General features: G+C 38.0%; 1 protein-coding gene across 1 annotated transcript; it reads left to right on the forward strand.

The window, feature by feature from the left end:
* The first annotated feature begins 498 nt into the window (after positions 1–498).
* slc6a1a (solute carrier family 6 member 1a) lies at positions 499–13868 on the forward strand. The gene is made up of 15 exons (XM_016254444.1): positions 499–746; positions 1073–1380; positions 1496–1627; positions 1969–2069; positions 2170–2279; positions 2411–2543; positions 3094–3228; positions 3309–3412; positions 3772–3896; positions 4016–4128; positions 5099–5230; positions 5336–5438; positions 7531–7631; positions 13201–13368; positions 13465–13868. Exons 2-15 carry the CDS (start codon positions 1146–1148, stop codon positions 13717–13719), a joined length of 1947 nt encoding a protein of 648 aa, XP_016109930.1. The 5' UTR covers positions 499–746; positions 1073–1145; the 3' UTR covers positions 13720–13868.
* The last annotated feature ends 365 nt before the right edge of the window (positions 13869–14233 follow it).

Consider the following 14233-nt stretch of genomic DNA (forward strand, 5'->3'; position numbering starts at 1 on the left):
TTGAACGGGTGTTTGCGTGGTGGATCTCTGCTGCTGTCTGAAATCAGAGACATGGCGACAAACAACACCAAAAGCACTGACGGACAAGTTGTGACGGAACTCAACGAGATCACAACTAACGACAAACCCAAAGCAGAGGACGCCAAACCAGAGAAAAAGAAGAAAGACATTCCAGACAGAGAAACTTGGGGTGGGAAATTTGATTTTCTCCTGTCATGTGTGGGCTACGCCATCGGACTGGGCAACGTCTGGAGATTTCCTTATCTGTGCGGGAAAAACGGCGGAGGTAAGAGCAGCTTCGGCTTCTCCAAGAGTCTGAGATGTTGTGTCTGGATGAATGTGTGCTTTGTGTTGCTGTGCACAGCTCCACTTGGTGCTTTCATCTATTTCTGTGATTCCAGGGGCTTTCTTGATTCCTTATTTTTTGACGCTTATTTTTGCGGGAGTTCCTCTGTTTTTTCTTGAGTGCGCTCTTGGACAGTACACATGTCCGTTGGGGGGTGTTGACTTTCACATGACATTGACGCTCTGGAAATGTTGAGTAGCTGCTGATCTCAGACAGTCGTTGCTCGGTGGATCCAGCACCACTCGCCCGTGGACAGCTCCCGCAGGACCGCTTTACATGAACAGAAGGCTCATTTACGTGCCAACTCATTCTGGAAGTTTACAACTTGGAGAGGAATCTACTGATACCTCACTGCATGACACACGGGCATATTGCTTTTGGGAAAGAAGCCAAATTCACTGTAAGTAGATACGAGAAATTTGGAAATGATTGTCATTTCATTAAAATGTCTTAAGTGTGTTTGTGTGCATGCGTGTCTGTGTGTTTAAATGCATTTAATTAAATGGGTATAACAATAGTAAATGCATCAAAACATTGCCGAAACATAACTGAGAAGCTGGCTGATCGTTCGATGGAAAAAAAATAAAATTAAAAAAGATTTATATCTGTAAATTGACTGTCATGACAGCCAATTCGGTCTCAGTTAGAGACGGCAGCTCTCTCAGTGTTTTTTTGTGTGTCTTTACGGGGGGAAAACAGTGGTTTCGTGTGATTCGTTGTCTTCAGGTTAACTGAAACTGTGTCGGGTTTGAACGGGTGTTTGCGTGGTGGATCTCTGCTGCTGTCTGAAATCAGAGACATGGCGACAAACAACACCAAAAGCACTGACGGACAAGTTGTGACGGAACTCAACGAGATCACAACTAACGACAAACCCAAAGCAGAGGACGCCAAACCAGAGAAAAAGAAGAAAGACATTCCAGACAGAGAAACTTGGGGTGGGAAATTTGATTTTCTCCTGTCATGTGTGGGCTACGCCATCGGACTGGGCAACGTCTGGAGATTTCCTTATCTGTGCGGGAAAAACGGCGGAGGTAAGAGCAGCTTCGGCTTCTCCAAGAGTCTGAGATGTTGTGTCTGGATGAATGTGTGCTTTGTGTTGCTGTGCACAGCTCCACTTGGTGCTTTCATCTATTTCTGTGATTCCAGGGGCTTTCTTGATTCCTTATTTTTTGACGCTTATTTTTGCGGGAGTTCCTCTGTTTTTTCTTGAGTGCGCTCTTGGACAGTACACATCCATTGGCGGCCTTGGGGTTTGGAAACTAGCTCCAATGTTCAAAGGTATATGATTTCTGTTCAGCACCTTTCTTTCTTATCTGCTCCCATACTTACTGCTGAACAAATACGAGCTGGTTTCTAGAAGTATGCAATGTTGGTGTTGTGTGAGACCTTCAGTAAATACAAAATTGAATGAGTGGATTTAAACGCATGGGTTATGTGTTGTACGTTTGTTATGACTGATATATGTTGTTCTGAAGATGCTAATGTACCCTCTGATCTTCAAAGCTGAAGACCAATTATGTAATAAAAGGCAATGATGCTTAAAGGACGATTTGACCAGGTGGTTCACATGCTGCTTTGAAGGAATGAATGTAAATTATAACACACTGTCATAACTATAGGTGTTGGTCTTGCGGCTGCTCTTCTCTCATTCTGGCTGAACATTTACTACATTGTCATCATTTCCTGGGCGCTGTACTACTTATACAACTCCTTTACCACTGTAAGTATTCCTTGTCAAATGCACTTGCATGCCATAAAAAAAGTCATTTGGAGAATGTATTTAAAAAAAGAAAAGTATAGCATTCTTCTGCTCTTTGTAGGAGCTTCCATGGAAATCTTGTAACAATCCATGGAACACAGACAGATGTTACACAAACTACAGCATAGTAGACACCACCAATCTCACCAGCGCTGTCATGGAGTTTTGGGAGTAAGATTTTGGGCAAATTGATGTGCATGGCCTTCTTTGACCTTTGTACATGAAAATACAAAGTATTATACATGTGTCCAGTAAGTGTCTTGATGTGAAGTGTAATTGTGTTGCATGATGTGCTTATACAGACGCAATATGCATCAAATGACTGATGGCTTAGAAAAACCTGGTGAAATTCGTTTGCCACTTGCAATAACACTGGCCATTGCCTGGGTCCTCGTGTACTTCTGTATCTGGAAAGGTGTTAGCTGGACTGGAAAGGTGAGATGTCTTTGTTAGAGTCTTCAACTCTCTGTCTTCAAGAGTTCGGTCTGGAGGACAGAAGAGTTTGTAATGATTTCACCGCATTGAATGTAAAACACACATGCTTGCCATCAACTTTGTGGGAGTAGGCAAAAATGCTCTATGGGTTTCTTGTCCCATGAAAGCAATTTCCAGCATTTTTTAACAGACACAAACATACATGCTGAACAAATGCACATGGGGAAATGTCTGATAGAGAAATCAATGTTTTGCAGGTTGTTTACTTCTCTGCCACCTACCCATACTTCATGCTGTTCATTTTGTTTATTAGTCTTCAACTCTCTGTCTTCAAGAGTTCGGTCTGGATTTTGAGTGAGTTTGTAATGATTTCACCGCATTGAATGTAAAACACACATGCTTGCCATCAACTTTGTGGGAGTAGGCAAAAATGCTCTATGGGTTTCTTGTCCCATGAAAGCAATTTCCAGCATTTTTTAACAGACACAAACATACATGCTGAACAAATGCACATGGGGAAATGTCTGATAGAGAAATCAATGTTTTGCAGGTTGTTTACTTCTCTGCCACCTACCCATACTTCATGCTGTTCATTTTGTTTATTCGTGGAGTGACCCTGCCTGGGGCTAAAGATGGAATCATGTTCTATGTCACTCCTGATTTTGAGAAGCTGAAGCAGTCTGAGGTGATTTTACATGTTTAATCATTTAAGCAGGATCAAACAAACCCAATCTAGCTGCTAAACAGTTTCATTTTCCATCTCAGGTTTGGCTGGATGCTGCAACACAGATTTTCTTCTCCTATGGTTTGGGACTAGGCTCTCTTATTGCTCTGGGCAGCTACAACCCTTTCAATAACAATGTGTACAGGTATGAATGATGCAATCAACATTTCATCAGTTAGATAACTCGACCCTCTTTCAGTGTTTCAGGCCCTTTTCACCCTGACCATTTGTTTTTTTGTAATGCTGTGAATGATGTTTGTTTGAATGAGCCAGATCTCTAACTGTGACTGACTGTGATTATGTGCCCATTATCAGACTTGACATTTTAGCATTTGAATAGTGAGAATTACCATCAAATTAAATTTGAAGTTTGGCTATATCACTTACATAATCCTTACATCTTCTCCTGAAATGCTAAAATGATATGCAGCTTTCAGATCAGACAAAGACGTTTATAGCACATTTGAAGACAGAATCCTTTTTTCCCCTCTTTTTTTTCTGCAGGGATTCTATCATCGTGTGCTGTATAAATTCCTTCACTAGTATGTTTGCTGGATTTGTGATTTTCTCTATTGTGGGCTTCATGGCACATGTGACAAAGAGATCAATAGCTGATGTAGCTGCATCAGGTAATTCGTTCATTTGTACATAATTAGAATATTGCATTTTACATTTTTGTATCGGTTGAAGTATGGATATTTCTCTTAAAGTGTTAATATAACTGTTGTTTTTCTCATGGTTTACACAGGTCCTGGTTTGGCGTTTTTAGCTTATCCAGAAGCTGTGACGCAGTTGCCCGTCTCACCACTGTGGGCTATTCTCTTCTTCTCCATGCTGCTGATGCTGGGAATCGACAGTCAGGTGAGAATATCACATATTCAAGCTCTGACCTAGAAACAGAAGTGAACGGGATCTGGTAGGTACTTCAGAGTCCCCGGCGACCACACAAGGAAACATAAGAAATATTAAAAACACTCAACTGGCCTTGTGCCAAATACAATCTTTTGATGTTGATTTCTGCCTTTATGGCTGCATGCACTGAGGATTTTAAACTGATGTTCATTGTCTCTTAAGCTGGAGATAGTGGGACTGTTGCAATGTTAGCAAAATAAACGTGTGTAGAATCGATCCCAGCCCTGTGGCACCAAAAAATATAGAATTTAGTACTTGTTTTATGTCCTTTACTGTAATGAATTGTGTTTGTTTTTTGAAAGTCATATAAAAACAACTCTGATTGGATATTGTTACGTAATAACAAACACATGCACACACACATGTTGTGTTTCCATGTTTTATGGGGACATTCCATAGGCGTATTGGTTTTTATACTGTACAAACTGTATGTGCTATTGCCCTACACCAACCATACCCCTAAACCTACCCCTTACAGGAAACTTTCTGCATTTTTACTTTCTCAAAAAAACTCATTCTGTATGATTTATAAGCTTGTTTCCTCATGGGGACCTCAAAAATGTCCCCACAAGGTAAAAATTTACTAGTATTACTATCCTTGTGGGGACATTTTGTTCCCATAACGTGATAAATACCAGGTACACACACACACCTGTGCATACAGATTTATTGAATGTAACCTAATTGTTTGTTGCGATTAATATGCTCACGAAATTTATTATTTATTATTATTTATTTCTTATTGAAAATTGGTTTCACACTGGAGCCATTTATGTGTAAAAATAACAAAATTAATTTTGTGTTGTGATCTATTGCTATATTTTCTTCATGCTACCATCAGTTCACAGAATGCTTCAGTGTTTTCAAAAAATGCCATATAAATGCAATTTCAAAACACCATTGTTGATGTTGTTTTCAGTTCTGCACAGTGGAGGGCTTCATCACTGCTCTGGTGGATGAATTCCCACGGCTGCTCAGGAAAAGAAGAGAGATTTTCATTGCATGTGTTTGCATTGTATCCTACGCCATTGGGTTGTCCAATATCACGCAGGTAAATCAATGAAGGAAGCAGATGATGAGATGTTTGACCAGAGGTTGTATATTAATATGATTGCAGGCTGCAGGGCCGTGTATTGATTTTCTTGCTTTGTTTTAGGGTGGCCTCTATGTGTTTAAACTCTTCGACTATTACTCAGCCAGTGGAATGTGTCTGCTCTTCCTGGTGTTCTTTGAGTGTATCTCAATCTCCTGGTGCTATGGTGAGTCCTTTTTATGTCCTCTTAAAATCTGTAATTTGCATTGTGCTCATCCTTTGCATTGAATAGCATTATAAAAAAAAAAGGACAGAAATGCTTTGGCTGTCAGTCATAAATAGTCAAAAATAATCCTGTGACAGCAAAAGTGCATCCAGTGGGACAGGGCCACAAAATGGCATCTACGCCAATACTGGTGCAAAAAAAAAAATATATATATATATGCATTTGTATAAACAATGAAGAACAATCAATTGTCAATTAAAAATCTTCTACTTTTCATTTTAGATATTTTTGCTAATTGCATGTGATGAATTTTAAATAGGGTTGTCAACTGTCCAATATAATGCAACCAACCAAACAACATGTATGTACGACACAGAAACTCTAACTAAAGTTAGTAACCATAGTCATAAATTAAAAGTTGTGTTAAAGATTATGTCAGACTTTGTTATGGCAAAGCAGATTAGCAGAACTGCTTTGGCCTTGGTCTGCCTATACTGAAGCTTCTATTTCTTTCATGTTTATGCTACTATCATGTGGGACTGATACATTACCACTGCCGTTTTTCTGCCAGTTTCTGGGCATTATTCTTGGTTGTGACTGTAGTGTTAGTTACTGCCTGCTTTCTTTTAGAGTCTGGACCTTGAGTAACTAACTTTGTTGACCCTGTGTACGGCATGTCCCTCATTATGTCTATTGTTATCATTAGTGCTTCTGTTTTCTCTCTGTGCTCAACTAAAGCCAGTTGATTTCTCAGCGTTTGCCACCTCCGCTGTCTGATAGTGCGATATTGCAGGGTATGGCCCGTTTTTGCATGGAATTGTTTGCAATTTTAATCCAATCTTTGAATCAGCAGCTGCCTGGGAAATTGTACTGGCTGCTCATCGTGTGTCTGATATGCGATGAATTCAATTTTCAATTTCATTCAACTCTTTCTGTCCTTATCATGTGTTTACCCTCTTCACAAACATCCTATCACCCTTTTTATTTTTTTTAGATTGAATTACTTTTCCATATCGTTGCTCTAGATCAGGACTACTGTTTTTAATCACCTCCATGTTCTGTGGGTAAATTTGTTTGTGCTTTGATGATTTATAGTGGCGCGTAATGTTACCACACTTAACAATCACAACAATCACCTTCTCAGTACAAATTAAGCACATTTTGGTGCTTCTTTCAGGAAAAATAAATGCATCTCTGTACATGTCTGTACAGTCTTTTTCAAATGCATTCAGATGTTTTCCTTGTCAATCATCCTTTTAAATTGTCACACAACTATATCTAAGAATTGAAAGGGAGTGAAGGTTCTTGCTATCTTTTTGCTTTTTTATATGATTCTGTTGCAGATATTTAACACATTCAGTTAGTATTTTAAAGAACCATTCATTTCAAGCTTTTATACACACATGCTTATACATGTTATTATAAATTTTTTAAATATATATATATATATATATATATATATATATATATATGTGTGTGACCCTGTGTGTGACCAAAACCAGTCATAAGGGTCAATTTTTCGAAATTTAGATTTATACATAATATGAAAGCTGAATATATAAGCTTTCCATTGATGTATGGTTTGTTAAGATAGGACAATATTTGGCTGAAATACAACTATTTGAATATCTGGAATCTGAGGGTGCAATAAAATCAAAATATTGAGAAAATCACCTTTAAAGTTGTCCAAATGAAGTTCTTAGCAATGCATATTACTAATCAAAAAGAAAGTTTTAATATATTTACGGTAGAAAATTTACAAAATATCTTCATGGAACATGATCTTTACTTACTATCCTAATGATTTTTGGCATAAAAGAAAAAATAATTTTGACCCATACAATATATTTTTGGCTATTGCTACAAATATACCCCAGTGACTTAAGACTGGTTTTGTGGTCCAGGGTCACATATGCATTTGTATAAATGATGACTAGATTCACTTAGGATTGATTTGGAGAGCATCCTTTAATCCTCAGTACTGCTTCGGATAAATCAATGCATGTATTGATAGATGAACCCGTCAGTCCTATTGTTGCAACTTAGTTGCAGTGAATTAATGCTATCCCTTTCAAATTTCATCTAATTCCAGGTGTGAACAAGTTTTATGATAACATCCAGGAAATGATTGGATACAAGCCTTGTCTATGGTGGAAACTGTGCTGGGTTTTCTTCACTCCTCTAATTGTCGCTGTAAGTAGCCTACCCTTTTCCTTATGATGTGACATTACAAAAGATGTATATATATATATATTAGGGATGGGAAGATTCCCTGATTCGCTCGGTGCATCGGCATAAAACGTTAACGATGCGGTGCATCGGTTTAAAAAGTGTGCATCGGCTACAAGTTGTCATTTATATCGCGATGCATCATTTCTAACATATTTGCATCTGTAAAAACAGATTTATTTATATATAATTACTAGTGGATGCGCTATACTTTTATTATTTAGAAAGTGACCAATAATCTGTGACCAATATTTTATATGTAGATTGATTTCTCCTCTCTAAACTGTTACTCAAGCGCGTGCTCTCATCGCCGCTGCTGCATGGATATGACGCATAACAACACCACGCAGACCCGAGGAAAAACTGGGGTTAAAGTCCAAAACCTGTCGTGAAATAACCTAACAAATCAATCGGGGCTAAAGCAGTTCCATTAACGACAAATTAAGTTCACGCGATCTCACTAATTTGTGCACGCTTATTCTTAAGCAGCTCTTTGTCGCTCAGAGCGCAATCAAATAGAAGCGCAATAATTCTGAGTAAAATTTGAATTTTGTTAAAATATTTGTTGTTGGACATTAAATGTGTCTTTTGTAGAATTTTAACTCTACATATAAAGTGTATTTTTATGATAGCAGTTACTGTAAAGGGACTATTGTAATGGATAAATCAAATGTAAGCGAATACAGTCCTAATTACTAAGCTCAAATGAGTTAATGTGTGTTTCTTATACCAGTTAAAATATAGTCATTTTCTTTATTTATTTTCATTTTAAATTCAGTGATTTTAACTTTTAATTTGGTTATTTTAATGCTTTAAAGAGCAATTTTAGGTTGTAATGTTCTAATATTCTGCTATCTGTTCTGCTAACTATAAAAGGTACAGCTGTCATAAAACCAGAGAGAAAGGCTGCATGGCTAGTAACTGTAAAACAAAAGTCAAATAATAGTATGTGAGAGAGTAGTAATATTGGGTTCCTATTGGTCAGTGTTAGAGGAGCTTAATTTAGCCTGACAGTTAGCCTGCTTTAGACCAGATTAGTTCCCCAGCATAAATTACCACAGTGACTAGCTTGATCTAGGCCTGTGTTAAATTTGCTTTATGGAACCAAATCATTTGACAATGAGTCAGATAACTGAAGTAAGCCTAGCTTATTTGGTTAACTTGTTTTATGAAACAGGCCTCGAGGCGTTAAAAGTGATCATATTTTCTCCATTGCATCATATTGGATCGAATCGCATTGTGTTGAATCGAATCGAATCAGAATCGTATCGCCCTGCATCGTAACAGGGGTGAATTGTATCGCGTCGCATCGCTAGCTGCTTCATATGTATCTTTAATGTATCGTATCGTTGGCTATGCATCGACATGCGTATCGTATCGGCATGAGTCATGAGATGCACATTCTTAATATATATACAGTATATATATATATATATATATATATACATGGGCGATGTTTGACTCTTGAGTCAGGGGGGGCAAGAAAATAAAATATATATACAGTGTATATATATATATATATATATATATATATGAAATAAATAAATAAAAACAAAAGTTTTTTTTTTTCGGATGTAAGTATCAAAACAATGCCCTACCATATTGCAACACATTAAAGCTCAAGAATCACTTAAAGATGTTGCCACGGTTTAGTAAAATGCTGACCAGCCTTGGGCTCTTCCTGTTGACTTGAATGGTGATGCCTCCTGTTTGTCAGTTGTTGGCCTTTCATTTTTAACCAGAAATGTGCACGCTGCTTTTCTAATGTTCAGATGATTCACGAGCGTGCAAAACTGCACTCAAAAACTGCAGCGCTTTCAGCGGTGAGTGAATTCTGACAAAACGTTTCTGATTGGCCATTGCGTTTAAGAAATCAACAGATATGTCTGTGATTGGTTACATTGCTCAACGCTGCAAAAACACTTAGAGGGTATTTAGCGCTTGGCTAAGTGCTCCAATTGCAGCGGGGCCAACATCAGGGATTCCATGACTAACAATTTGGGGGGGGCAATTGTTTAAAAATATTTGTTAAACTCATTGTTTAGAACGCTATGTCAAATCTAAAACGTAAAACAATTAGAAAAACAGTCAGAAACACAGGGCTGGCCATTCTGACAGATTTATTTGATGTGTTGAAACACAACAGTCAGTGTAAAAGTGTGAGTTAAGCCCTATTCGCACGGGGTTAGTATTACCTGGGGACCTTGTGTGATTTTGAAATTATCCCCCCACATCTGAATTTTGTATGGTGTATTCGCACAGGATAAGCGAAACCTGTGATTTTACTCAAATTTACTGACTTATCTCCCAGATACCTGGATGTCAAGGCTTTGAGAGTCCCGTTCTATGGTCCGGTTAGATGGATTTAAAAAAGAAACTAATATAGATTCGTGCCCTGTGTCATTTACATTTCACCAGGTTAAAATAATATCTCAAGCTTTATGCTTGATTTATTTGTAACACATTAACCTAGAAACCTTTTCAGCTTTCTCTTTCTGCAAATTGTATAGTTATAGCGATATGACAGCACCCAAAATACTATCAAAACACTCCAACACAGCTCCATTCTTCACAAAGATGGATAAAAAGGCGCACAGGAAATAAAAACCTCGAAAAATTATATATGACCCGCCAAATGCTGGCCAAATCACAGAGATGCCGATTCGCACGGGACTAATATTATCACAGGACCTCGGAGTTTGGCAAAATATGGTAGGTCATTTGCGGGGGAATTTTTACTTTACAAATTACAGACATGGCCGATTCGCACGGGATTAAGAACACAGACAACCTCCGCAATTATTACAAATGACTGGAGGTCACCAGGTAATACTAATCCCGTGTGAATAGGGCTTTAGTCTAGTCAAGTGACATTTATTTATATATTGCTTTATTACAAGGCAGATTTTATTTTATTTTTCAGGGTAATGTAACATTAATGAACTCGAAAATAACTCAATTTAGCAAAGTCCATCAATTATGATACAACTTCAATTTAGCTATAAGCAGTTCTACAAATGGCCATAGTTTCATTCTTCAGCTCAAGTCAGATAATGTTGATTCAGTTCAGTTTAATAATGGTGACAGTGTTGCAAAGTTAGTGTCATTATCAAGCTCAATTCAGTTCAGATTGTGTTCTCATCTGATAGTGTCAGTTAGTATCAGCTGTTGATAATTAAAGTTATTATTTGCTGATGTTAATGAGGAACATTACCTCTGCTGTGTAGAATGACCCTTGTTCTTAATCCCAAATTTGATCCCAGTGTTTTTACACTTTTATTTGTCCCACATACACTTTTTCAGCACTCTAAAAAATGCTGGGTTAAAAACAACCCAACTTGGGTTATTTGGCAACCCAGCGCTTGGTAAATATTGGACAGAACACATGCTGGGTTATTTTGACCCAGCTGGTTGGGTTAAAAGTTTTTATGTTAAAGGGGTCATATGATGCGATTGACAGCATCATATGGCCCCTTTAATATAAAAATGGGCAGGAAATTAAAAATCACACACAAAATTACTATAGGCGACAGTAATAATCAAAAGATGAACATGTATTATTAAGCAAGAACACCAATGGACAAAATAATAAGACAAATTGAATTTATTCTCTATTTAACTCTATTTAACTCTACAGAATATAAATCCGCATACAATTCCTGCTCCAGCAAACAGTCTCCCCGTGTGGCTCGAGTTCCCAGTCAGTCTCTCTCCCTTGCTTCCCTATTACTGGTGGCTTTTATCCGGTCTCTCCACACCAATTACTGAAACGAGACACATGACACTTGCACTTGACATACAGGCTCGCTCCTGCCTCTCTCTCCCGTTGCAGACCTCGCTGAACCACGCCCCCTCGCCACACAGGGGAACTGCGAACTTTAGACCGCAGCCTCGCGTTTCACTTGTAGCTGAGAGATGGCGTAACTGACTCCAAAACCTGCCCAAAAACAAACAGTACTGAGATTAGGGAACATATTTTAACATCAAATTAAATTACACTCAGTATTATAACGAATAAAATCCATTTATGTTATGCAAGGCAAAGGCTTTTCCAGTGCGAAACGACCGCTGCTGACACAGCTGACTGACATGATCTCGTCCTTATGTTGTGTTGCGTAAAACAATATAATTTACACCACATTAAAGATAATTAAAAGATAAATAAATTAAATGCATACAAAGCTTTATTTCCCAGAAAGAGTGCAACAAATCGGCGGTGGCGGGGCTGAGAACCGCTCTCTCCTGTGGACTTAAAAAGCCTGTACTCTCAGCAGCTGCTTTGTTGAGAAGTTTGATCGGAGACAGGGAAAAAAATAACCCAGCGTTAAAATGACCCAGCACCTGGGTAAAAATATTAAAAACAACCCAATAAAATGACCCAACAGCCTGAACCCAGCATTTGGGTTAAAAAAAATAACCCAGCATTAAAATGGCCCAGCACCTGGGTAAAAATATAAAAAAATAACCCAATAAAATGACCCAACAAGCTGAACCCAGCATTTGGGTAAAAAAAAAATAACAACCCGGCGTTAAAATGATTCAGCACCTGAGTAAAAATATTAAAAATAACCCAATAAAATGACCCAACAGCCTGAACCCAGCATTTGGGTAAAAAAAAATAACAACCCAGCGTTAAAATGATCCAGTACCTGGGTAAAAATATTAAAAACAATCCAATAAAATGACCCAACAGACTGAACCCAGCATTTGGGTTAAAAAAAAATAACCCAGCACCTGAGTAAAAATATAAAAAAATAACCCAATAAAATGACCCAAAAAGCTGAACCCAGCATTTGGGTTAAAAAAAAAAAAAAAAAAAAAAAACAACAACAACCCAGCGTTAAAATGATCCAGCACCTGAGTAAAAATATTAAAAATAACCCAATAAAATGACCCAACTAGCTGAACCCAGCATTTGGGTAAAAAAAAATAACCCAGCATCTGAGTAAAAATATTAAAAACAACCTAATAAAATGACCCAATAGACTGAACCCAGCATTTGGGTTAAAAAAATAAATAACCCAGCATTAAAATGATCCAGCACCTGAGTAAAAATATTAAAAACAATCCAATAAAATGACCCAACAGACTGAACCCAGCATTTAGGTTAAAAAATAATAACCCAGCGTTAAAATGACCCAGCACCTGGGTAAAAATATAAAAAAAGAATCCAATAAAATGACCCAACAAGCTGAACCCAGCATTTGGGTTAAAAAAAAACCAGTGTTAAAATGACCCAGCACCTGGGTAAAAATATAAAAAAATAACCCAATAAAATGACCCAACAAGCTGAACCCAGCATTTGGGTAAAAAAAAATAACCCAGCACCTGAGTAAAAATATTAAAAACAACCCAATAAAATGATCCAACAGCCTGAACCCAGCATTTTTTAGAGTGTGGGTATCCTATTCCTTGACTGTGATAAGAATGTTTTTAAAGTCTTGCAGTCTTTAGAAGTATGAATCACATGAATTATAGATAATGGTGTAATTATGTGAAAACTGCAATATTTGTAAACAGAGCTTCTCTACAGGGCGTGTTCCTCTTCAGTGCGGTGCAAATGGTTCCTCTTACAATGAACAACTATGTGTTCCCTAAATGGGGGCAAGGAGTGGGCTGGCTCATGGCTCTGTCCTCTATGGTTCTCATACCTGGTTATATGGGCTACATGTTCCTCACCCTGAAGGGAACATATAAAGAGGTAACTGTTTTCATTTAGAGCTGAAAGTAAATACAATAACGAGTGGTATAGACGGTATATCTGAGCTCACTGGTGCTGGTTCTGGGCTCATTTCAGCGGATCAGGATAATGCTGCATCCTCCAGCAGTCACGCGTGCTCAGGAGAACGGGCCAGACCAACAGCAGCTGCAGACACAGATGGAGCAATCACCGCAACAAGAGCAGCAACCGGACCAAGCACCACAGCAACCACAATCACCACAAGCACCGCAGCAACGGCAACAACCGCCGCAGACGCAGCAGCAGACGCAGATGCAGCCGCAGGCTGATAGTTCCTCTTCGACTAACCCTGGCAATGACGCCAATGTTTAAAACCAGTAGAAGTGAACCCCAGCAGAGAGCAATCAAAGATTAACAACACAGAAGACTTCCATGTTTATACAGTAATAGAATCATCTACCTCCAGGGGTCATACATAATCAAGCTAAAACATGAAAAAAGCAAAAGTAAAAAAAAAAAAATATATATATAAAAAAAAACACAAACACAAAAACACTTGCATTTGAAAAACCTACACAAATAAATTCTGTATGTTTTTCAAATGTGAAGCAAAGCGTGTCAGTGTTAAATGACTTGTACTATGTATTATGTGAATTTGTCTCTACTAAGGTTATACTGTGAGTTAGATTTAAGGACAGTGCATTGTTTTGCAATGCATAAGCTATTTATGTGAGGTAGGTACTGTTTCTATGTTGCACTGGGGAAAAGCGGGAGTGTCAATGAGAAACTGGGAGAGATTATGTTACATTCTGGGTTATTTTTGGATAACCAAGGTGTATCAAGCAAACCCTGTGTCTAAAGCACAAAGAATTTCTAATCGGCAGAG

The sequence above is a fragment of the Sinocyclocheilus grahami genome, unplaced genomic scaffold, assembly GCF_001515645.1.
Source record: "Sinocyclocheilus grahami isolate Dianchi unplaced genomic scaffold, SAMN03320097.WGS_v1.1 scaffold1248.1, whole genome shotgun sequence".
Classification (NCBI taxonomy): domain Eukaryota; kingdom Metazoa; phylum Chordata; class Actinopteri; order Cypriniformes; family Cyprinidae; genus Sinocyclocheilus; species Sinocyclocheilus grahami.